Source organism: Octopus bimaculoides, chromosome 2, assembly GCF_046866305.1.
Source record: "Octopus bimaculoides isolate indiv1 chromosome 2, ASM4686630v1, whole genome shotgun sequence".
NCBI lineage: Eukaryota > Metazoa > Mollusca > Cephalopoda > Octopoda > Octopodidae > Octopus > Octopus bimaculoides.
The window spans coordinates 100,363,324-100,389,950 of NC_142929.1; the positions used below are offsets into that span (position 1 = coordinate 100,363,324).

The 26,627-nt window shown below is 31.9% G+C and overlaps 1 protein-coding gene across 50 annotated transcripts in view; it reads right to left on the reverse strand.

Moving 5' to 3' along the window:
• LOC106868181 (disco-interacting protein 2 homolog C) overlaps positions 1-26,627 on the reverse strand; it is a 264,069-nt gene that overhangs the window by 110,648 nt on the left and 126,794 nt on the right. For 26 of the 50 annotated variants that reach the window (XM_089347270.1, XM_089347282.1, XM_089347281.1 and 23 more), the window contains one exon: positions 5,139-5,291. In XM_089347270.1, coding sequence (XP_089203396.1) covers positions 5,139-5,291 — 153 coding nt within the window. The remainder of the gene's footprint in view (positions 1-5,138; positions 5,292-26,627) is intronic. The other 24 variants (XM_089347285.1, XM_089347284.1, XM_089347287.1 and 21 more) reach the window with 1 other exon arrangement.

Consider the following 26,627-nt stretch of genomic DNA (forward strand, 5'->3'; position numbering starts at 1 on the left):
GCAGGCAGCAAAAGCTACAGTGCATACATACAAGATCTGCAAACATAAATATATGTTATACATACAAGGAAGTCAGAAGCACAGAGGTTAGTTATAGACAATCAATAAAGTGAACAATGGAAGAAAGATTTCCAGCTATTTGAACTCTGTGGGAAGTGTCTGGATGAGAAGACATCGAAATGTAAGCTAATGGGGGGAAAAAATTATCTAAAACATTAGATTGAAAATTTTTTAAAAAAAGAATATTTCTTGTATTTAGCTTTTTAAGGCAAAAAAAAAAGAAAATTGTTTAACAAAGGAAATAATTAACCCTGCATTTTTAATCATAATTATCTTTCTAAGAAGTGACTATGTAGAAAGAGCCATCAGATGAGAAATGAAGTGTATGGAGGCTTAATTCAATTTAGAGGCTTCATAATCTGGTTTTGAAGGGAGACCAGATCCTAAGCCATGATTTAAACATCATTACAAAGGAAACTAATATACAGTTTACTGACGTAAATCATTAACATTTGTTCCTTACTTAAATAAATTTAAATATATACCAAGCAAAGACTGCAACTGAGAGGTTGAAAGTCTTGTAAGCCATTTGTTATAAATTTCTGGTTATGGCAACTTCTCATATACAATGGAAATATGTCTGTCTGTCTGTATGTATGTATGTACTAGATTAAAATGTCAATACATGGTGAGCCTGTGCATTACAATAAAAATCCTTACTGAACTTCAGTATGATATTTCACCTGATATCCACATCACGAGGGAAACTGAAGTTGCCAACCTCTACTTTCAATCTCGCCAACACTATCTATTATTATTAAATTTATAATTCTGTAAGCGGTAAAAGTTTTGAAAAAGGGAACTACCTAGTTTCTAAATGAAGAATGAAAAAGATCTTGACAAAATAATGGTAAATGTAAAGATGACTAGCTTTTGGTTGGTGAGAAAGTAGTATTACTCACCAATGTTTCTTAAAAGCTACTCCCTACCTGAAAGCAGGAAGTAGTCTTGATGAAATACATTTTGAAATATTTACGAAAATTCACTGTAACAGATGTTTAACTTTCAATAAAAGGAAATTCTAAGGAAAAAAAATACTTAATTAAATTCCTAAAACATTTTACCGCCTGACTGGCCCTCGTGCTGGCGGCACGTAAAAGCACCCACTACACTCTCTGAGTGGTTGGCGTTAGGAAGGGCACCCAGCTGTAGAAACTCTGCTAGATCAGATTGGAGCCTGGTGCAGCCACCTGGTTCACCAGTCCTCAGTCAAATCGTCCAACCCATGCTAACATGGAAAGCAGACGTTAAACGATGATGATGATTTTATAGGAGTTTCATTGGAATCTAAGTGTATTTTATAAAATGTAATTGCAGTGTTTTTTCTAACAAAAATTGTGTGAAGAAAAGTGTTTGGTCACCTTTGATTAGTCATATTGATTCAAAACATTTGTCATAAATTATAACCACACACACATGTACACAAAAACAGTAATTACTACACATAAAAGCAGATATATTTCTGTTATTTTCCAGTGAGAATAATATATCAGGTACCTAAATATGACTGTCTTTACCCCAAAATAATTATTTTAACATCTTATATGAAAAAAGTTAGAGATCTCACATCACAAATTAGAAAGTGTGTTGCCATCAAAGAGATTTAAATAGCAGCTAAATATCTTAAGCCACTGATGTAGCAAAGCTGGCATCAAAACTAAGGATAAGTTACAAAAAAGTTTGAATAGGAAGAGGTGGTAATAGTAGACGGAAGCTGCAACTAAATACCCAAACACTAAAATTATCTTTAAGGAATTAACTGCAATACCAGATTATTAACAACTGAAAGAATAAGACATAAGCAAATGTAGGTGCTAAGATTTTTGCATATGTATGTTTAGAAAGAAAGAAGGAAGAGTAATGTGAAGTAAATCTTTTGAAACATTGAATAAAAGAATAGAGTTTTAACTGCTGCACTTAAAATTCTAGTAAAAATATCAATAAAAGCAAGCAACAAAAAGAGAAATATCTAATGAAGCTGTTGGCAAGTAATAAGAATGAAACAACAAAGAATATAACAGAAAGCAACAAGAAAATTGTAGATGACAACTAAATTCCCAGCACTTTACGATGTTTCGGTTATTTCCAGTAAGCAATATATATTAAACGCGTAAATAAGTAAACCATGAACTAAAGAATAATGAGGAACAAAAACATGAAATGAATATGAATACCAGCACATAACAACCATATTTATGCTACAGACAAAAGTTGGTCAAAGATGAAATTCAAAATAATCTTGCATTTTTGTAAATGTTGGCTGGGACAGGATGGAAGTACAAATTTAGACATTAGTGTGACTAGTTGTCAAATCTTATGACTAGATTTTTGTCCAATAGGACAAACATTCATCTAAATGCATGAGAGAAACACACCAACCAACAAACATTACACAGAATCATAAGTGCCCATGTAACTATTTGAACTTGTGTGCACTAAAAGTTTTAGCCACCATAACACTGCGTTAAAAGTAATGTCAACAAAATCCAAAAACTTATGGATTGAGGTTATCATAAGAATTTTTGGTCCTTTGAGCACAGGCTAAAATCTATTTCTGCATTCACATTTTCTTAATTACTTCAGCAAATCAATACAAAGGGCAGTTGAACAAAGTGCAGCAAGCCTCTAGGTAGCAGAGTTGTAAGTTTATGTTGCTGTTCAGTGCTTTGCTTTAGCTAAGGTACTGGAAATCACATTTACCAAATTGCAGAGAAGAAAATCAATTTACAATATTTTTTATTCTCTTTCATTCATTTTTAACATGAAGATCAAATTCTCTTGAACATGAATATGCAGTAGCATATAGAGTTGTGGATAGTAATAGATATAGTGAGATGGTGTTTGAAGAAAGAAACAATGTTGACTGAAGAGGGAGAGTCGTGGTAACTGCAATGGGATGATATTAGATGTAACATGATGAAGGCTGGTGTAGGTTTATAGTGGTGGCTCTAGTGAGATATCAGTGTTTGTACTGAGATATCAGAGTGGCTGTATATAGTGGGGTGTCTGTGACAGTATGTAATGAGATATCAGTGGCTGCATGTAACAGAATGTCAGTGGTCGTATGGACAGGAATGGCACTGGCCTTTAACAGAAATGAAGTGGCTTTAGTAAGATGGAGCTGTGGTGTTTATAGTGAGATGGAGATCATTTAAACATTCAATGAGTTCTAAAAATTTGTAGTGGTTTAGTGGGATGAGGTGATGTGGTGAGTGCTGTAGAGAATGATGGTTGCTACAAAAACAGCAGGTCATATAATATCACCAAGTAGCAGATATAAGATTCTTAGTCTCTTTAATGAGTGTGCAAGGTAGTAAATATTTAATATTTAATATGTGAATTTTTTGCTTCATGAAGTAGTCATTGTTAGATTCTTTCTTTTTCTATCTGCATACAAAAATACAGAACTCATAATATTCAGCAGGCTACGTACATTGTGGGAACAAACTGAGTGGATGTAGTTTTAAAAGAATGCAAGTCTAGTGATAAGAGCTGAGTTGTAGGTTTGCTGGTTGAAAGTGAGTGGCAAGGAATCCTTAACCTAATCACCCAGGATTAGGTTATGGATAGATCTGTCTTTAATCTTTCTTAAGATTTTCAACAGTCTGATGTGTAAACAATAAATATCATTCAGCTTTTTATGTATAAACAAACCATAGAAATACCACACAATAAAATATAAAAAGTATGAAGTAAATCAGAAAAAAAATAGATCTAAAATGCTTTTTTCTTTTTTTTAAGAGAAAATATTTGAAAAATGTAAGTTATGTCCTAAGTCTAAATATTAGATCAGAGAGTTGAGCATAAAGACTTACACAAATATGTATTGAACGGGGAAAAGGAACAGAATTAGAGTTAAAGCAGAATGCTTCATGCAAATAGCTAACTCAGTTATTTGTGTTTTTAAACAGAACATGAGTGTTATATTTATAGTTAGTTGCAAAAATGTATGCTGAACAGTTTTGAATGAACTGAATCAGAATTTTTAAAATTTTATCCCAATTGGGAAAAATTCAATTACTAATGGCAATGTGAAAGGGATAAACATCATAACTTTTTATTTCTCTGTCTGTACACACCTGAAGTCTCACACCCTATACAGTATTAACTTCATCAGTAATTTTAAAATAAAAACTGACATAGCACAGCAAACTTAATTTATACAGTTAAGATTAGCAATAATAATGTGCTAATAATTTAGAATTTCTATCAAAATAGAAAACAAAAATTTTCCAGTCTGATTATATCATGAAATTTAACAGCTTCTGGCTATTCAACAATAAGAGAAAAAAGAATGTTACACCTGTTTTTATTCATTAAAAATTGAACACAGGTTTATAAATTCACCAATATATATATATAAAGAAATCTTGTCCTTTCCTTTAATATGTATAATTATGTCCAACATAAAAAGATGTTATAACTTTGAGGTAGCCCAGTCTCCCATCACTATGAAGTTTTTGCTGATCATGAACAACACCAATGCCTTTTGCCAAAGTTCACATGGATGAAAGAAAAACTGCTATTTAGTGACATAAGGAAGTAAGTCTTCTGATAGATGACATTAATGATATGATGACAACAATAATGATAATGGAAAGATTAAAGAGAAAAGTGAAGATAAATATGACCACTGAAGATAATTATTAGTTATCAATTTCTTGATAGTTATGAATTGCAAAATAACATGTTCAATATAACTCACACCGATTATTTTTTTTTTTCAATTCAGATATTTTAAATTACCCAAATACTCTTTTTTTTTTTTTTAAAGCATGAATAAAAAATAACTGTTACTGTATAGCTATGTAAAACATGCAGATAAGATTTTTAAAATTGCTTCGCATATAAAAACATGTGTATACAATGGGGATAAACCGTGCAGCTAACTATTTGGCTAAGAGCTACATATATTTACATTACAAAAAGGAGGAAGGGAGAGATAAAACAATGGATGCAATAACAAAGTCAGCATAAAATGCACTAAGAATTTAAATGGGGAAAAGTGGTGGGTAGTGATGGTGATGGTGTTAGTTATCTGCCACTAGAAGAACCAGATTAGAATGTTAGTTACTGACTGGAGTAGTAAGTACCATGTGTCTCTCTACGTTGCTGCTGATGTTGCTGTTGGCCATGGTAATTCACAGATGTGCGCTTTGATGGGAGAGGCATGACAGGGACTTTCTTATTTTGCATTGCCAGAGCCTGCATCACAGCCTCGGTTCGGATTTCTGTAAAGAGGAAACATCAGATTAAAACAGGAAGATAAAACAGGAATATAAAAAATTAAATAAGATAAAAACTAAATGAAATGCACACAAGAACACAGAGAATCACTGACAAACAAATAAATAAATAAATATAATCATAAAAAATACAATATAGCATAAGTTTAACTTGTTCAGAAACAGTTCAGAAATATTCATGTATATTCTTTACTTTGGTAAACCTAAAATCTATGCATTTATCTTCCCTTACATACATTTCAATGATTGAGAATTACTTACAATATTTAAAGGTTTACAAAGAGTCTAAAAATGTAAATCCTAATCATTACTAATCTGTTTCATGTGTGTGTATCTTCATCATTATGAGACAAAATTAATAAAATGACAGAATTTTTTAAAAATTAAGTTTGTTCTTTGACTATGGAAGATATGATAAAGCAGTTATAATTCTATAAGAGATAACTACTTTGCCACTTGTCACATAAGCAAATGGGGAGAAGTGACATTCTATTAGCTGTGAAACCTGCCAGAAATAACACCAAACCCCCCTCCCCTCCTTTCAGGCTTCACCATCTTAAATATCAATGCATATTATGCACAATATAGTCTATGATATACAAAAGGATGGAATGTTCATATGACAATCTTTATGGGGACCTGAAGCTAAACAACAACTTTGAAACTGTACAAATTGCTCAAATATAATTTTCATTACAATTTTTTGATAGAAAACATTTTCTTTTTCTAAAATGCCTTGTAAATAGTAATTAAGCTTACTATAATAATGGTTATATTGATTATTATAATGATCACTAGCAGATAGAATAGCAAGAGCACATAATACAGAATAGCAAAATAAGCTACAATGTTGGGTGCATAATACATAACTTCTAACTGATTACTATAGTAAGGTAGCTAAGTGAATGTTCAATTAAAAAAAGTAATGAAGATATCTAGATATCTGCAAAAATGTCCTTCACTGAGTTTCTTATGAGTGTGCATATGTAAGTGTACATGCATTTTGTAGGTTTGGAAGCAGATGGCACTTCAAGAATCACTGCTCATTTAGCTATGATTTTAAAGGAAAATATACTAGTAATCCTCATCAGGTGGCAAGTACCATAGATAGTAAATGTTTAACAACTAGGCTTGCAACTCATGTCTTATTTTCAGTCACAGATGTTTCACTTACTCTGCTTAAAGAACATTAGTGTTATTATTCTGATTCCTTCACTCACAAAGTACAATTCATTGAGTACTTATTGTATGATCATGTATGCATGAGTGCATACTCATGCAAAACAGTACCTATGCATATATATATATATATATATATATATACACAGAGAGAGATAGAGAAACATATTTATACACAGTTTTATAAACAAATGCTTCACAAATACCTATGTTGGTTGAGGTTGCTATAGAAATAATTAAATATATAAGAATATTAAAATTCTTATTTAAGTTTTTTTTCCAATTAATAGATTATTGAAAATATTCAAAATTGGTAGACAACTGGTAATAACAAATCAAAAGGTTCTGTTGATAATGAAAAATTCTATGTATTAACCATAACTGAAATGTGCCAATAGAATTATCTATATAAAACAGATCTTAATCTTATTAATGAGATCAGTCTACAGGACACTTCTGGTCAATATATGCAAATATCCTTCAAATGAAAAATGTGTTGTTTTTCATGTAAGTGACATGAAATCGATTGGTTGTGAGTGAGTGATCATAATAGTTTAAGGTTCAAGACTAAATAAGTAAAATCTTAATGTATATCAGAATAACTTGGTGTAGTATTTAATGGCAAATGAGAAAATAGCAAATATATAATAATTTTCAAATGGCCACTCATGAAGATGCTAATCAAATTAGTCATAATTCTCTCTATTTTAGTATTAGCACAGCTAATATCCAACTTTGACATCAAGAACTTCATCTATTGGCTTTTTGAACATTACTTTGGTTTTTTTTACATGTTCATTCATCACCCTACCATCTTAAATTTTGTGTTAAGTTGTTCTGACATAGTTTGAAGATATGTCAATAATTAAGCTGAATTAGAAGATGACAATAAGAAATAATTTACTGAACAGGAAAAAATTGGACACTGGAAAAAGTACAAGAATGGCTGTAATAAGTCTTATAGATTCACTAAGCCTCAGTCAACATTTCTTAGGAGAAAAAATGTAATGCATGCTCTTTAGATAAATTACAGGTTCCTATAAGAGTACATATGAAGTATGATGTCTGCTATTAATTTTACTCAAAACATCAGAGGTGGTGATGACATTTCAGAAAGAAAAAAAACAATTAGAAAATACAGTTCTATATTTAAGAGATAAGGAATTATGTACATTATTTAGAATTGACGGATATTTGTCGTCGTCTTGTTTGTTGTTAACACAATATTTCGGCTGATATACTCTCTAGCCTTCATCAGGTGTCTTGGGGAAATTTCGAACCTGGGTTCTCATTCCTAAGGTATTTTTCGATGTTGTTATTGTTATTATTATTATTCAAGTCACTGCTTGGAATCGAACTCAGAATAACAACATCGAAAAATACCTTAGGAATGAGAACTCAGGTTCAAAATTTCCCCAAGACACCTGATGAAGGCTGGAGAGTATATCAGCCAAAACGTTGTGTTAACAACAAACATGATGAGGACAAATATCCGTCAATTCTAAATAATGTAAATAATTAGAAATTGTTCATTATAATTAATGACAGGGTTGTGTCATCTATGTATTTAATAGTATAAATCTATTAGTTTTGGTATTGTTTAATGTTGAAATGTAAGATATCATAAAAGAGAAAGTATTGAGAGAAACAAAGTTATCTATTATTTAATGCAAATCTAAGAGACAGACTGTGATCAAGTGTATGTAAGTAGCAGTTGAAAATTAGAATCTTAAAATCATCAAACTGCTTGCAAAAGAGATAGATACAAAGAACCAAATAAAATGCTGAGAGTTCATAATTGGCAACAGTTCTAAAATGGCATACCATTAAAAACAAAAATTAAAGAAAAATACAAGGAAACTATTTTACAAGCTGAACATAAAATATGATGATAATGATGATCAAATTATTAAATTATACAAACACTTTTGTTTAGCTATAAGAAGACACACCTTTACAAATTCTCAACTAGATAATGATGAATAAAAACAAATTGGCAAATTTTCTCAACAAACAGAATGTGACTAAAAAAATTTTAAATGAAAGTGATTCAATCTGTGACAAATGTTGCGTAGCTAGTGAGAAGCTCTACTAGCATGCAACTGTGAAGGGAAAGATGTATAAATGCAGCCATTAGAAGGTGATAGTACTCTGACTTGAGGCAATCTATACATATCATAGCTGACTGCTTCTAGTAAGCAGTTGCTGTAGAGCAGAAAGGAAGCAGAAGAAAATGATATAAGATGTTGATAAGGTAGTTGTACTTTCTCTTAAATAAATAGTCTGTAAACTTCCATGTTGTAACTTCTTTTAATTATATCCAGATAAGAATTGCCATTCATGTATTAGAAATCTCATCCTCTTAACTGTGCATAGTATTCCATATTTAGTATTGTGCTTCTTCAATAAAATCTGTTAGATTACATTATATGATTATGATATTATATAGTACAATATCTTTAAAATAACAATTTTTTTTCATATTTTTTATTTCTGGTGAAGTTTTAGTGATATCTAAAAAAAACAGTCACGATGACAATGGAAATATATTACCTATATTAGCTATAGCAATATTTCCTATAATGACTTAGGTATCAACAATATCAAATCTCAACAAAACTTCTTAGATTCTTACAGACCTAGCTAAAAAGCAGGAGCCTACAGTTTGAGTAAATTTTCAAGTCAAAGAGTAGATAAGAATTCATGGATTATGTTAACTCATTGGAATTTTTTCTCTTTAAAATATTTGCATTTTGATTGTTCTAAGGAAAGTGTGTTTAAAGGAAAATATAGCGAAAATAATTTTGAGTAATAGATAGAAAGATTGTACTGTTAAGGAAAATAGATTGACTGAGCTAATATAGAAGGCTGACATAGACAGAAGCTGCAGTAGTAATGATTTCTAATACTGATTCAAAGCTACAAATTGAGGGAGGAGCATATGGTCAAATAAATTCACTCCAGTACTGGTATCAACTGCCAGAAAGATGAAAGGGAAAGTTGACCTTGGTGGAAGTTTAGCTCTAAGAATTGACCAAGTACAGCAAGGTAACTTTGTTCACTGCTTTACTAATTCTGCTATCTATGTCTTAAAAGCTGAAGTAAAATTGGAAGTAAAATAATGAAGAAATGATAGGTGACACTGTGCAGACTAACCAAAGGAATGGGCCAGTCATAATCTGAAGACAAATTAATCTATCAATCTAAAATATAGTGATGCACATGCCTTATATGTAAATATATAAAAATCATATTCTCTGCCTACTCATAGTTAATCCATTTCCATGTCCAATAACTCAAGTTCATCTTAAATGATCAAATACCAGTGGATAATACTGTTTTTAACTAACCTGCGTTATGTATTTTTAAATACACGTCGAAACTACAACTCAAGTACCTGATTTAAATGAAACACCTTACCTATCTTACTAAACTGGGAATTTCTATACACACCATAATCTTTGTGGTATGTGTTGTTTACTGTTAACATGATTACATTTGGAATATTTCAGTTCCAAATTCAACAAAATTGAATTTTGATGTTCATTCTACGGAGTTAAGTTTCTTTTGTCATCTTCCTAGACAATGCATTGACTACAAGATCTTACAATTTCTCTCAAAGCCTTCAAATAGGAATATTAGTACCTTTTATATTAATGAAGCTAGCATCATTAGGCACTTCAAACCTCAATCCAACAACTAATCAGGTACTTATGACTAACATGTTTATTATCATTACTAAGATGTTTATTCACTGAGTACTTTCACTTCTGTCACAATGGTTTCAGTGTTCTTTTAATGTTTCAATCCGAGATGCTCAATTCTAAATTAAGGTTTGTTAGAGTCAAAATATTGAATAACTATATTTCTCTCCATTTTTAATTAAGTGGCTTCTATCACCTACACCTCATACTTTCTATCATATACCAAAGATCCTGCTCTAGTAACAATTTCAGTTCAGCTTCATTCAAGCTGTCTCTGCTCTGAAATTTGAACTGTGTCTGTTGGTGAACATACTAATATGCAAGTATCTGCACTTTTGCTTAAAAGGTGAGACATGAAAAGAGACAATAAGAAGAAGCATAACTATTACTGATAGATGTGAGAAGGCACTGCACTGACTTTCCATCATAGGAAATGAAAATGATGAATCACACAGACTGCTGGCATGTCGGTGAAGTTAACAACATAATTGACTAATTTTGTAAAACTTATCCATGATAGGAAAACAGTGTCATTTATTTATCCTTTATGACTGAGTTGAAACATGGCATGTGAGTCAGTGGATATTGATGCCAGTTAATGTTAATCAGACACGTAGCATTGAAATGTCCAGCTCTCCTAATGCAGCATGGAAGCTCACTTATGATCATTTAATAAAATTTGTACTCTTGCTTTTATTTATTCATTTTATATTTTCTACTGCATTCCTTTAGTTTGCAAATTGTAACACTAATTAAATGACCTAACAAAATCAATATGCCAAAAAACAAAAAAAAACAAAAAAAAAATGATAAATTCCTGGCATATTTCACATGACAGAGATTTCTAAAAAGGTTTCCAAAGACTTCATTTCATAAGTTAGAACCAAGATGTTATAGGACCAAAATCAATCAAATGTGAATGATGAAACCATTTTTTCATGCCTCGATTTATTTTAACTACAGAAATCTCAATTTTGTAGATAAAATAATTTTCCATGAAAAATTATACTCGCATTATTTAGAGCAAGCATATGAAATATATTCCTATACTACATATGGTAATCATGGTTTCCTACATTAACAAAAAGCAAAAACATTTACAAGGGTCAAGTAAAGATGACTGAATCATCCTTTTCATACTTCATCAACCCATGAGAACAAGATCTGAACTTGGAAGATAAAGGATTGTAGCTGTCACACCAGTTATGATATCTATTTACCCTCACAATATAATTACAATAGTGAAACTACATAAAAGGAGATATATGCACCTATAAATGCAATACAGCATCATTACTAAAATTACCACCATCATCATTATATTTTATGTGACAATCCCAGTTTGTGACCTTGAATGAGTATTTTCTCCTGTAGCTTTGTGTTGATAGTTATATCGTAAAGGAAATCTGGTTGATAGAAAACCACGTGTGTGCATGTTTGTGTCCACACCATCACCACCACCACCACCACTTGAAAATCGGTACTGGTTTGTTTACATCCCTGTAACTTAGTAGATTAGCAAAAGGGACCAATAAAATTTAAGTACCATACTTTAAAAAAATAAGTACTGGGGTCAATTTGTTTGACTAAACACTTAAAGGCAATGCCCTAGCATGGCTGCAGTCCAATGGCTGAAATAACTTCCATCATACAGCAGAATATTCAAAAGATAAAATAGCTGCATAATTAAGAAGTCTGCTTTGCAACCATATGGTTCTAAGTTCAAGTCTACAGTAGCACCTAAAGCAAGTGTTTTTTTAGAATAGTTTCAAGCTGACCAATGCTTTGTGAGTAGGATTTGGTAGAGGGAAAATGTGCAGAAATCTATAACACATGATAAGGTGTGTGTGTTTGTTTATTTTTATTTGTGATTAGCAGTTTGACAAATAAAGGTCAATAAAATAAGTACTATACTGAAATAGATGCTGGAGTTGATATGATTGACTATATCCTTGAACGTAATGTCTCAGCATGTTCATGGCCCAATGACTGAAACCAGTAAAGCAGTAGGGGTGTGGGTGGCAGTATATCTTACTAGTGTATATTAATACACTGCTATAATACATTCCTGAGTTTCATTTTAAAGCAAGACTATGTATGTTTTCAACATATAAATATGGTTCAATGCACCAACTTTTATCTCAATTTTATAACCACTAAGTAAAAATGTTCCACAAATGTACTGGAGGAAATAATATATGTGACTTGCATGTTAACATAACAATAAACAGATGGGATCTATTTAACCATTACTATCAGCCGGTACTAATATAACATTGACTGCCTTGTAATTGTATAAAGTCAAAAAATAATCTTGCCAGTTTGTAAAAACACTTCATTAAACATTTGTTTTGGCAAAGACTTGATTGTAAAATTCCTGTAGTTTTATGGTGAGTTTAAGATAGTTTAAAGACAAATCAAATACTAAAATAATCTTATAACAGAAAAACATAAGTTCATGACTAATATCAGCCAATAAAAGACACTAGTAACCTTGTTACACTAATTCAGGAACAGTCAAAATATTTTATTAAGAAATAGTGTTTTAGGTTAAACTAATATAAAATAAATAAAGAGGGATACATTTATAGAAATTAGTAGCTATTAAAGAAAAATAATGAATAAGGGGAAAAAAGAAACATTTTAAAAGAACTATTAGGATGTAACAAGAAAGTAGTGTCAGGTTTGAAGTAAACACTGGCTTCAACTATTCCATTGATAAAGAATAAAAATATAGAATGATTTCTTTTTCTACTTTTTGGGCATATCTCTTAGAAAGGAAAACATGAATAGTTTTTTTTCTTTCTAGTAAGTTAGTCAAGCTGGTAGGCACTGTCCATGATGTTTATAGACCTTCCATTCTGTTGAGGCTGAACTTTTGTAGGTCAATGCCAGCTCTGGGTAAAATGATTGGACAGAGTATGTTTAGCATGAGACAGGTAATGTAAGAGAGATAAATGATGAAACAGATGCATTATTAATGTTCCCATTGAAGAAAGTTTTTGAGGCTCCTACCAGAGAGCTAATGCAAGCAGTGTTTTAACTGAGTGGGTGACGATTGTGAGCTAACGATTTATAGGGAGAATTAAATGTGACTGTAAAGTCATAAAGCACAGAATGAAAAAAAGCAGGAGACAGAGTACACATGGGTTCACAAAAAGTGGATAGGATGAAGTGCTATCAGCGTACATTTCAACAGAAAAGTCTGAAAAGATTCTCATCTAAGAGATCAAAGAAACCCATAAGCAACTAATTTAACTATATTCAGATGCTTTACCTACCTATATCAAAGACAACACTGCTTTTCAAAGGCAAGAAATTGCTGGCACATGATATAAAAGATAGGTCACCAGTAGATTGGCCATACGAGTGGGGAGGGAGGGAGTGAGAGACTTCAAGTTAAGAAAAAAGATAATACATTATTTACAATTGATGGATATTTGTCCTCATCTTGTTTGTTGTTAACACAACGTTTCAGCTGATATACCCTCCAGCCTTCATCAGGTGTCTTGGGGAAATTTTGAAACTGGGCTCTCATTCCTAAGGTATTTTTTGATGTTGTTATTGTTATTATTATTATTATTCAGGTCACTGCCTGGAATCGAACTTGGAATAACAACATTGAAAAATACCTTAGGAATGAGAACCCAGGTTCAAAATTTCCCCAAGAAACCTGATGAAAGCTGGTGGGTATATCAGCCGAAACATTGTGTTAACAACAAACAAGATGAGGACAAATACCCGTCAGTTGTAAATAATGTACATAATTCCCCATCTCTTAAATATAGAAAAAGATAGTTGTTTACAACCGTCTCCGTCACCTTTAGGGTATTATCAATTCAAAAGACTTAGCCCAACCAACACTACAATTTGAGGACATTTATCAGTGTAAAAGTCAGTAGAGAGTACAAACTATCAAGTAGAAGATTTCAAATATAGAAAACTTTTGAGTACTTTCTTTCTTGACTGGCATTTAAATTCACCAAATGTCTTTTTACTTAAATGTTTTCTAATTAGTCATACTTCATTACAGCCTGGTGTATAACATTTTATATATATTCTATTTAAGGAAAAACCTAAAACAAATTTGATATTTTAAGAACTTCATTATGTACTAAATATCATTTTAAATTTGAAAGAATCACATTTACATTTGCTGAAAGACCATATCACTATACATAGACAACAGAATCAGGTTTAGAGTCAGCACCATACTAAAGAAATGTGATGTTGCAATAGGAACAAATATTAACCGGAACAAGTTGGTGGGCCTACAACTTGGCACCTGAAGAAGTAATCTTATGCTGGCCAGTATCATAAGTTGCTGGATCAAGTTAAGATGCATGGGATCTGGTTCAAGCCAGACCTCCACACCAATAGAAAATGACACAAGGTTATGAGCAGGGTAGCCAGTGTCTTTAAAATGGACTGAGAGGAGGCTATCTTTGAAAGGTTACAGTTAAGTAAGAATGGCCCGCATGAATGAGATCACTACAAACATGTGACTGTAGGCCTGAGAACACAAGTGAGAAGGCCCACATAATATTTAAGATATTCCAAGATTTTTCAGTTTCTGTGGTAAGTCCTAGGTGGTTGTTGCCCTATTGAGATGTCCCATATCAGCCCTTTCATATATTGTTATGTCCAATGCCTCTTTTATTTATCACAATTGATTCTGCAAACCACTCCACCTCTCATCATTTTATTAGTCTATCCTTGTAATGCTTCCTCACCTGCTGTCATTGAGATAAAATAAAATAAATTATCATTGTGAACCAAAAAGAGACAATGAGGGACCAAGATGAATGGTAGTATGAGGCTCTTGAAAGGACCTGCCCAACTAAATGAGATTGTGTTCTGGAAGTGCTCTGTGTATGTGTGTGCACAACTGGGCCCTTCGCCCAAATTCCTCTTCAAGACACCACCCATCATCTCTCTAACTGCAACTCTTCTTTGATATCACCTATTTTTCTTACTATCTGATACTATTTTACTTGCTATCAGTTCTTCATTTATTAATATTGTTCTCTCCACCTACAATGTATATTGATCACCCATTCCCTTGGGGGTTTGTAGTTTTGCAACCAGCATGCCAACCTCAGTAGTATCGGTGGCTTGAAAATAAAATTTAAAAAAGCACCTAGTACATGTTGTAAAGTGGTTGGGGTTTAGAAGAGTATCCAGTCATGACAAAGCAGACAATGGAGTACAATATAGTTCTTGGAGCCATCATATAGATATTAAATGACAATGACGATGATGACAGCGTAAAATAGAGGGGCTAATAAAGCTTAGCTGGGTAAGAAGGTTATGGAAAGTTTTGATTTTTTTAATGGTATTTTCTTTATTGATCGGAAGACAACGCATTGTTAATTTTTCCCTTCTAATCAATCAACTGTGTGGGATATCAGTCACAAGCTACAAGAATGGTAATTATGAGTGTTGTATTAAAATTTGGGCATCTATCAATTTGGTAATGAGATTTTTTGGCAGTTACTAGTATTCTGATATTCTGTAAGTAAACTAGTGCTGTATACATTGCTGTCCTTTGCCTTTTCTTCCCATTTTTTTTGTTTGTTTTTTTTTACTAATTAAAAAAGAAATACATAAATAAATGTTTAAGAGTGAGTTTTGAAGTTTTGAGGCCTAGAATTTCCAATATTTTCACTATAGAAATACACATCATATTATATATACACTAAGGAAGGCATGTATGACTATGAGTACTTTAATTTTAATTTCTCATATCTTTAAATATTGACGTCTAGTATTCAGAGATAAGCAATTTTTAAATGCATTTAATACTATATAACATGTAAGTTACATTATAATTATACATTCATAATACAGACATATGTGCTGAAATATGCATATAAATACATCATTTTGAAAACAAAGATACCAAATTTCTTATAGAAAGAAAGAGAAATAAGAACAAGGACAGACAGCATAGTTTTCTAGTCAGGAGACAGACAGACAGATGAGATAAAATGGAATGGTGGCAAAACTCAGAGTAATTTTCACAGAGGCATAAGTGAAACTTTGAGATCATGCTAGCTTATAAATAAAAATGAATTTAAGAATATTTACATGCACAACAAAAAAACAATTTCAAAATGAAGAGATGTAACAGACACAGATAGATAGATAGATAGATAAATAGATAGATAGATAGATAAATAGATAGATAGATAGATATCTTTTTATTATAGCCACACAGGACTAAATACAGAAAATGGACAAATTACAATGTAGATAGATAGATAGATAGATAGATAGATAGATAGATAGATAGATAAAAAAAAATTGAAAATGACAAAGATACGAAACAATAAAACAAGAGCTTAATCTATTGTACATATGCATTAATTTACAATTGAAATATCAAGTGGAGAAAATGTAAATTCAATCAATTTGTACAAAAATATTGGATAAATTAACAGGTTTCCACTGGAATATAATCAACATAAATATTATTATTTAAACAATAGTAGGGTTAATAGATTGGCAGCTCTCCAAGGCATGAGCATTTTACCAAAGCATTTTAGAAAGAGAGGATGAGAGAAGAGATATGGAAGAGAAAGAGAGAACACATAATAGTGTTACAGTTTGTTTTGTACACAAGAATGCAGTAAAAAGTCATTTTTACCTGACAAGAGAAAAGGAAGGTATAAGGAACCAAGAGATATACTAATTAATTCAAATTGATTTGAGCAAATTTATACATTTTTATATCATAAAATGCCATACCTTCTCTTTCTTCCTAAAAAAAAAAGAACCCAACTAATTACATAAATATTTAACTAATAATCATTTCCTAGCAATCAGGGAAAAGGTGTGACTCCTTCCAGTTGAATTACATTAAATACTGCTTAAGCAAACAAATGGTGGTTATTTAAGACACAGATACTAAATTTAAAGACTTAAGATGAAACCTCACAATCTGCAGCAGAACTTTTACAATATTGCAACTGATTTAACTGTAGCCTGTTTTCTATTTCTAGCAACTGAGAAATATATATTAGTAAGGGGTTAACAGTCTAAGCGAGAGCTGTAGTGATGGGAAAGCAGGGGGGGGGGACTCAATAAAGATCTATACATAGAAACTATGAACAATCAAAGATGAGGCATTAAAATACAAACATTACTAAAGCTGGAAGTGCAATACTGGCAGGTGAGGAAGAAAATTATATGCTTATGTGTACTAGAGTACATCAGCTCAAATATTCATCAATTTGAAAAAGTTGGAGTGCATTAAAATCAGGAGGAAAGATTAATTAGGGATATAAAAACTGTTTGCTAATGCCTATTGTGAAAGCCATAGCATGGGTAAACAGTAGTTAATTCTCTTTACACTTACGTATGTAAGACTCAGTCTTGGGCAGCATTGCACAAAAGCAGCTCATCAGAAGAACAGAAAATGTTTAGCCACAGGTTTGGAGTTACCTCAAGCAATGTTTCAGAAGTGGAAGACGTGCTCATAGAAGGATCATCTAAACAAGTGGGTCTCAACTTTTCTTTTTTTTTTGCTCATGACCCCCTTCCAAACTTACAAAAAGCTTGTTAGTTGGCAGGTGGTGGAACCTATTTTAATATTTGCTTTGTTAATCAGCTGTCGCATGACTTATAGAGGGCCCCCAGCAACTTTATTTCAAGGCCCCGTCCCTTCAATCAAAACTCATAATCTATGCACCTTTTATTCATAGCTATATTTTACTTTATTCTATCTGAAGTTCAATATTTCATTTTATCCTAAAGAACATCTTTAAAAGTACAGCAAGTTAAATTTATTTAGGTCTATTACAAATTTCAATAAGTAAAACTTCCAGATATGAATAAAAGAGCACTTTTATAATCCAGGCAACTTTCAAAGACAAACATGGTGCATTTTCTACTTCGCAAAATCATCGATCAGTTCAGAATAATCAAGCTGAGAGCTAAGTTCGTGTTCAATAGATATCATAGACAATCCACGAAGTCTGGTACACATTCATGGTACAATGTAATATTTTTACAAGAACATTTGCAGGTACAATGTGTTACCAGTATACTTCTTGAAATCTTCAGTACACATAGTTTAATTCTTGTTCAACATCTTAACCAAAGTAAATAGATAACTTAGCTACGTACTTTGATCTTAACATGGAGCCCCTCAACCACAGAGGCCCCCTGTGATCGCAGGGGTTGCAGGGGCTTAGCGACAACCCTGATGTTAATTAATTGTTGAAGTTTCATATATAAAAAAAAAACAATAGTATTTGCAGCAACTTTACACAACAAAATTCTATAATATAAATGTGCAATCAGTGTATAAGATGCAAGGACTGCCAAAAACTGACTTTAAAAAAAAAATCTTGGTCTTCTTATGCCCTTCAGATTTTATCAAAAACTTAAATAAAATTTGTTTCTATGTAATAGTCTTGAATTTAGTTTTAGTAACTAGATAGTACATGGTGGTAAACTACCGAAGTGTTCAATATTTATGGTGCTGAAATTAGCATAAAAAATAAAATATGAGTATTATGACAGCATGATACTACATAAAGCAGCTAAATTTGTGTGTGGTGTCTTCAGAAATTATTGTCTTCCAAATGTACCATTCTTAATTCTTTCCTCTTACCCTCTTTCCTTCACTGCTGTGACCACTGACCTCCAACTAACATGTTTTGCCTGATTACCTTCCTCCTCCTACTTCTCTCTTTTCTTCAAACCTATTTATTCAGTGCTCACAGAAAATATATTTTTTTTCTCTGAAGAAAAGACCCTACCTGAAACAATACCGCTCACAGTGCAACATACAAATTTATATTTGCAAACTTTTTTAACGGATTTTTGCTGACAGACCACCACTGGTTTTCTTAGCCTTTGCTTTACATTTATTGAGAAACAAAACTGTTTTGAAGTTGTGCATGTTTGGTAAGTGACTTGATATCAGATTGTGGTGTGTTGAAAATGAAAACAATTGCATTATAGAAAAGTTATATCTTTAAAACATACAAAAACAGTCAAATTTCTTATAGTAGTTAGTATATACAATTAAGTACTGAAGGTATTTTATCATACATCTGCAGCAGGGGTGGAGAAACTTTTTAGTGTGGCAGGCAAAAATTTTACAAAGAAAAAGGTCCACGGGCAGATCACAAGTTCTAATTCTTATACCTGTGTAAATCCTGTATATATCTATGTATAATTTGATATACATTAATAAGATAAGTTTAACACATTAAATTAACGCATAATATCTTCATTAACACTGCCACTGAATTTAAGACATTTATATTATTTATGAGGTATTCTATATTTTTCAAAATGTACCTATTCTAATGTTGGAGAAATTATAACAATCAAGCACAGACAGAATTTAATTTTGAAAAATTACATTAACACCTAAATAACATATGTAAATAACATATCTAAACTAATTTATCAGAATGATAATTTTATCAAAGCTAATTAACCTTAATTTTGAAATTTGGTTCTGTTTAGTGAGAAGAATGAAACTAAATTTTTTTTTTGTTTTTGAAAGTTTAGGAATACCACATAGCTTTGAAGAAATTGCTATTCTTAGTTCATTACTCAGTAAGTCTAGTACATAGACGATATTTTGCATAATTCAATTTGGTAAAAAAAACTGCTCACATTGATAAGTTGTTGAAAACTGAGATTCAAGTTTCAAGGCATTTTTATGTAAAGCAGGGAATTTCTCAGGATTTATGGATTTGTAGAAGCCTAATAAAGACAGGTTTTTACATTTCGATTTTAATAAGTTATCCAACTGTAAATCAATTAATTCTAATTGTAAGGAATCTGGAGCCTCCTTAGGACACATATCAAAAGGTGTTTCAAAAACACGTAGTTCGATTTTGTTATCTTGTATTTCCGCAAATTTCTTCAAAAGACTTTCACACTCATCAGAGTATTCCTTTGTTGATTTGGTATTTTGTTCACTCAATTTGGGAAAATGTGAGACAAATAAATGAAGCATTGATTTAAAGCTTTTGATATGAGAAAGCAAGCTGGTAATTAACCTTGTAGAAGATACTGTAGTTTCAAGTTCAAAGTATTTAAATGACTAGTAATATCTACTAAAAATGCCAGATAACTTTGAAGCTTTTTACTTTCCAGCTCTACAAAAATTTTCACTCCATAAATTTTCTCTTCATAAATTGCTTAAGCATTTGGGCCTTACTTAACCACCTAACTTCACAATGGTACAGTAAATCCCCATATTTTTATAACCACTTGCCATATTGAGAAGAGTATTGAAAAATTGACTTAAAGTTAATGAAGTTATAAACTGGTTAAATTTATATTATCACTTTCGAATTTTTGTTATTACTGTTACCTGGGAAAAACAAAAGCCAACTGACTTGTAGTCATATTGCATGCATTTGGCCTTGTAAAAAATAGTAAAAAATAAAAATCTGCAAAAAATTAAGATATTGTTTGGTTCTGCAAGGTTTAACTTGATTTTTCTCTCTCCCCTGTCCACACAGGTGGTGATAAGCAAGTGGGTAGGGAAGGACGATAACTGATAACCCAATGACAAATGAAAGTAGCTCCTGTTGACCTTCTTGACACTGACTGATAGCAAAAATGCAACACCTCTTATTTTTCACTGCTTTTTCAGAAAAAAGTAATATTTTTTTATAATCCTGTTCACAAAGCACCAAATTAATAGTTTCTGTTTTGATGAAGCCTTACCAATTTGGTTTTGATTTTTAATAGATTTTAAAATATTTTTGCTTATCAAGTGACAGAAAGAGGGTGAGTGTTGATTTTAGAGATTTTCTTTGTAAAAAAATGAAATAGGGAGAAAAATTTTAAATACTTGGATATGAGTAATTTTTACACAGTATCTTCTACAATCCTTCAGATTTCGTTTCATATAAAAATTATTGTGATACATGCAATATAGTTTTAGGAATGTAGTTGGGTCACAAGGAGGTGGTACAAAATTTCCATTTAAATGGTAATTACCAGACAATTTCTGTTCAAGTTTGACTGTTTTAAGTCATAGTGGAAATGTGGACTATGTTGCAAATAGACATGAGTATTGTATAAATTTTATAATTGAAAAATTTACTATATTTTGTAGATACAAGTATATCAGCATGCAGGCACAAAAAAATGGGCTCGCAGGTGCAATTGCCCCCACGGGTAGGGGTCTCCCCATCCCTGATCTACAGCTTTGTCACTAACATACTATTCTACAGCAGGTTGCAAATTTCAAACACATAATCTTATAAAAGTAGATCTGCAACAAAATATACAAGATAAAAGAAGTAGAGAAAAATGCAGAAGACACTCTTTTTTGGGGTAGTGTAATCCAGATATTTCTATATTTCCAAGAAATAACATTGAGAACTGAATATTTCAAAAGATCTGCTATTTAAAAATGAAATTATTTCTTATTGTAATGGCCAGTGCTCTAATTGCTTTATTATTAATGGAATGTTGCAAGTTTGGTCCCTTTCTACTATTACTTTCATGGAAGGTGTTCCTACCAGTCCTGGAATTTTCCACCAGAACTCAATTTGCTAAATTTAGCAAACTGTGTCTATGCTTCTTGGATATCTTGTAGACATACTCCAGGTTCCATGAGGTGAAGGTTTCCTCCTCCCCACCAAATAACCATTATTGTAGAATAAAATCTCTCCTCACCGTTTTCCAGCAGATCTTTATAAATTCAGAGTTAATAGGTACCATGCTTAATGTTGGAGTCTTCTTCATTTACTATTTTTATTGATTCTTTTATTACCATCTCATTCTACTTTTGTTTTATTAGATCCTTTGTTGTCATCTCATTCTTCTAATACCATCTCAGTGTATTCCATAAAAATTTTTTATCAGTAATTTTATGTTTTTATTTGCCATCTTAAACATGCCTTTTATATAGACTGTTGTTATATAGATAGATATATAGATAGTTCTGCTAGGAATAACTTACTGAATATGAGAAGGATCCATACCTTTTTTTCAATGAGCCATTAAGGGAACCTTAACCCAGTTGCTCAACCTGTTAAAAATAGCAGAATCTCCCTCCATTCACATTCTACCATCTTAAAAATAGGAAGGGTATATTTTATTAAAGCAGCTACAATATACCTAAGAGAAAACGACAGCATTATCACAGCTGGAATGTACTTAACTATAACTCTGCTCAATATAAAGGGTTACCTCAGGGTTATACAGCAATACAACCTTTTTTTCTGCATGATTAATCTACATTTAATGTCACTTACAATCATTAGCAAGTTGTTTACATGAAAGTATTCTGAATGTTAAATTGTAATATTCACAGTTCTAAGTAATTCATATGTTATTATTAATAGTTCAGTAAAAGAATAACAACAAAAATATAAGATTTTCCTTAGACAAAGATTAATTTCCTATATCTTATTTCAAGAAACCTTTTAAATCAGAACACACACACACTACAGTTATACTTAAAACAAATATAAGTCATATTATCTCTTGTATATGAATTTATGACTCAGTAATAGGAAGAAGTGAGTGAATCCTACACCCATTAAATCATAGAAGCAACAGCCTGACTGAGCTTGTTTTCTAACTATATTTATATGCAAATTGAACTAGTATGACATGCTACTAGATTACTTGTCAATTATATAGTGCAGCTGTTGCTTAAAGAGGTAAGCAGTACCATTAAATGGTACCTTCTAACAACTATATAGACTGGGCTATCTGACAGTTAAGTGCCTTAGTCATTGAGACAGTATAACAATATACAAGGGGGTACCCAAAAGTAACTGGAAACACTCTCTGTGGGACAAGCCCATTGTAGTTCAGGCCTCTACTGCTAGAAGCCACTTGATGCGACCCTCAAGCATCAGTTTGCTTCTCAAGTCGTACTGCCACATGATGCATCTTTGTTTGGCAGTGCTTCTCCTCTGTTCTTTGATTTTTGCAATGGCTGAAATGAAGGAACAGCATACTTCCATGAAATTCTGTTTTTTGTTAGGGAAAATGGTGGTCAAGACTGTTGTCATGCCTGAAACAACTTACAAGGGCACTGCCATGAGCAAAACAGAAGTTTATGAGTGGTTTTCATGCTTTAGGAATGGTCACTTGTCCCTTTTTAAGTGAGGAATTGCAAATAAAAAGATTTGCAGAAAAATTTGTGTCTCGCTTGCTCATGGAAGATCAAAAACAGTCACAACTGAATGTGTGCTGTGAACTGAAAGAACAGTAGGAAGTTGATTTGGACCTTTTATAAAAGTCATCAGAGAAGGGAGGACACCCAAAACCGAGCAAGATGGCGAGATGGTGTGAGGGTGGTTGCTATGGCATTGAGGTGGTTCTGGCCACTCCCGTTAACAAGGACAAAACCCAGATTCAAAATGATGGCTGATGATGATCACTGGTGATGAAAGCTGGTGCTATGGTTATGACTCGGAAACAAAAGAGCAATTAAGTCAATGGAAACATTCGATGTCATCACATCCAAAAAAAGCACATCAAGTGAAGTCCAACGTCAAGACGATGCGGATTTGTTTCATCAATGCAAAAGGAATTGTCCATGCAGAATTTGTTTCTCTTGGTCAAGCTGTTAACCAGACATTTGACATGGCAGTTCTGAAGCATTTGCAAGATGCAGTGATATGAAAGTGCCCCATCCTGTGGCAAAATGGAGAGTGGTGGTTTCATCACGATAATGCATCTGCACACACCGCCATAAGAGTGAGACAGTTTTTTACCAAAAATGGCATGACCCCACTCACCCACCCTCCCTATTCACCTGATCTTGCTCCCTGTGACATTTTTTTGTTCCTCTAAATGAAAAAAGTTCTCAAAGGAAGAGGTGAAGGAAAAAAATGCAGAGACATTAAAAGGTTGTCACTTCGCAAGAGCTTCAGAAATGCTTCAAATAGTGCAAAACACGTCTGGACCAATGCATTGCTTCAAATAGAGAATACTTTGAAGACAGTAAAAGTGTAAACATGTAAAACTAAGTGAATTAAAACAATATTGCAAAATTCCAGTTTCTTTTAGGCACCCCCTCGTAGACACTTAATTCAACTTATAAGTCGACACTATGTGCTCAGTTAGTTTGAGATCTCAGATTCTTGAAATTAGCACATATAATTTAGTTCACGTGGTTTTAAATATCAACTAAAAAGGTAAAGACACAAATTTCAGTAGTTCTAATTACTTTTAAAATTTACATATAAAAAGTAATTTTGCATAAAAATTTGTAATTTTCAAAAAAAAAAATTCATCACATACAGACACATGCACAAATTTCTTAACTGTAATTACACAAAGTTAAAATCTTGTTTATTAATCAAAAATGTCATGTGTTTTCCATCTGATGGTTACTATTCATACTATACAATATCCCATTAAAATTTTCCTAGTTGTATCCCAAATATGTTCTAGGAAAATGTCCCGTTAGATATCATTATTTTTTTCCTCTTAAATTCCATTTACTATTGATGAGTTAACTGTTACTTCTCATGTGACAATAAAATACTGTGGTCAAATTCCACAGTAGAAATGCTTAAGACCTGCAACTTACCACTGATGATGCAAAGTAGCATAAAACAGTTCATAAGAGATTAATTTGGTCGCAGAAATTTTATGTTGAAGAAAAATGTAATTCTTAAACAAGGCAAATAGTATATTTAGATAAATTTTTAATGAAATATTCTAAAAAATAACATCTGAGATTTCTGATAGAAAAAAAAAATCTTGAAGACTAGCATATAAGAAAGAAGAAAAACATGCTATTACACACAGGTTAATTGTATGTTGTCAAGAGCAATCAAATTAACATCAGTTGTACTGACAATGTGTGTTACCATGCTTACATCCAAATAAGATTAATGCAAAATTATTGAATAGACTACCACTTTATGGAAACCATAGAGAAAAGAGGATGCTGTGAATTTGGATGGAAGACTAACAAAAACCAAGTTAAAAAGCTATCATTTCATAATGCTCTAGATTTTACTTACACAAAGAGCAATAAGACTGACAAGTGTAAATAGGCAAGGAAAACCTAACTTGCAGAATTACATTCATTTGAATATACTGAAGTTGATGCTAGGGAAATAGTATCTAGCAATCTATGTCAGCATCCAGAAACAAGGTAAAAAATATATATAGAACAAAAGAGAAAAATGTCCTAGCTATTGGCAACATACCCCTTTCATTTGAATAGCATAGAAGTCTATTGATTTAGAACATATAAAAATATTTTATCAGATTGTAAAGATCAGAAAACTTTCCTAATTAAAAAGAGAGATAAAAGGGATCATGTGTGTAATATGAACTATAAATGACTGCTGCTTCTACATCAATAAGAAATGAAAGAAAGTAGAGCCCAACTACTTATGCTGGTTTTGTCAAAAGGCAATGAAATCTTTGGAAAGCAGTTTTAAAAAAATGCAGTTCAATGCTTGCAGTCATATGTGAAAGAAAAATCCAAGAACCAGGTGTTGAAATATATCATCAATGAAAAGCTGGATATAACTGCAACATCAGTAACAAAGCACTATAAAGAAACAGCATTTATTAAGATGTCACAACTTCTGAATCTTCAAACATTTAAATAATACAGCTAATTATTGTGCTAATTTCATAATTAGATATGCTTACTATACTATCAGTTAATAATGAAAGGAAGTTTAATTTTCTGTGCATTTTCTTATACACTTGTCTTCTGTTAGTGTTGCTGATTAGTCCCAGGTTAACCCTGAATGTGCAGACCTATTATCAAAAACATTCTAGTAATGACCTCTCTAGCATGCCCTACATTTTTAAAGATAGTAATGAATAATTTGAGATAGATTTGGGAACTATTTCTAGCAAGACTAGTGACCACAAAGAGGTTCCTTCATTGATCTGATCTACATGGTAAATAAAATGGTTTCGAAATAAAATTTATCAACTGAAAATATTAGGATAGGGGGTTGTATATTTAAAATGTTTCCTTTGATGATGATAAATGTTGATTATACACTTATCAATTATTTAGATAATATATCTATTTTAGATCTAAGTTGTATTAAAGAGAGGAAAAATGTAAGCATTTTAAACAGCTTCAGGGAAATTACATAGTTATGAAGTGGCACTTTCATCGATGAGTAAGAAGTCAAGAATTCATCACAGAAATATAGGCAGGGAAGTTTTGTGGGATCAAGTTTGATAAATTGATTTAAACCATTTTGTGTCAATCAGATTTCAGCAAACAGATGAAATAATTTGGGGTTTCCAGCAGGAATTGTATGGAAGTCAGCTGTAATTTGCCTGATAAAAGATGTTACTTCTACACTAGTGATTTTTTCTATTTTTATTTTATTTTATAAAGGAAAATGTAGACAGCTGCAATATGGTGTAAATTGATTATGAGAAAAGTTTTCTGTGTCAACATACAGCTAAACTCAAAAACATTATTTCTGAAGGATGTACT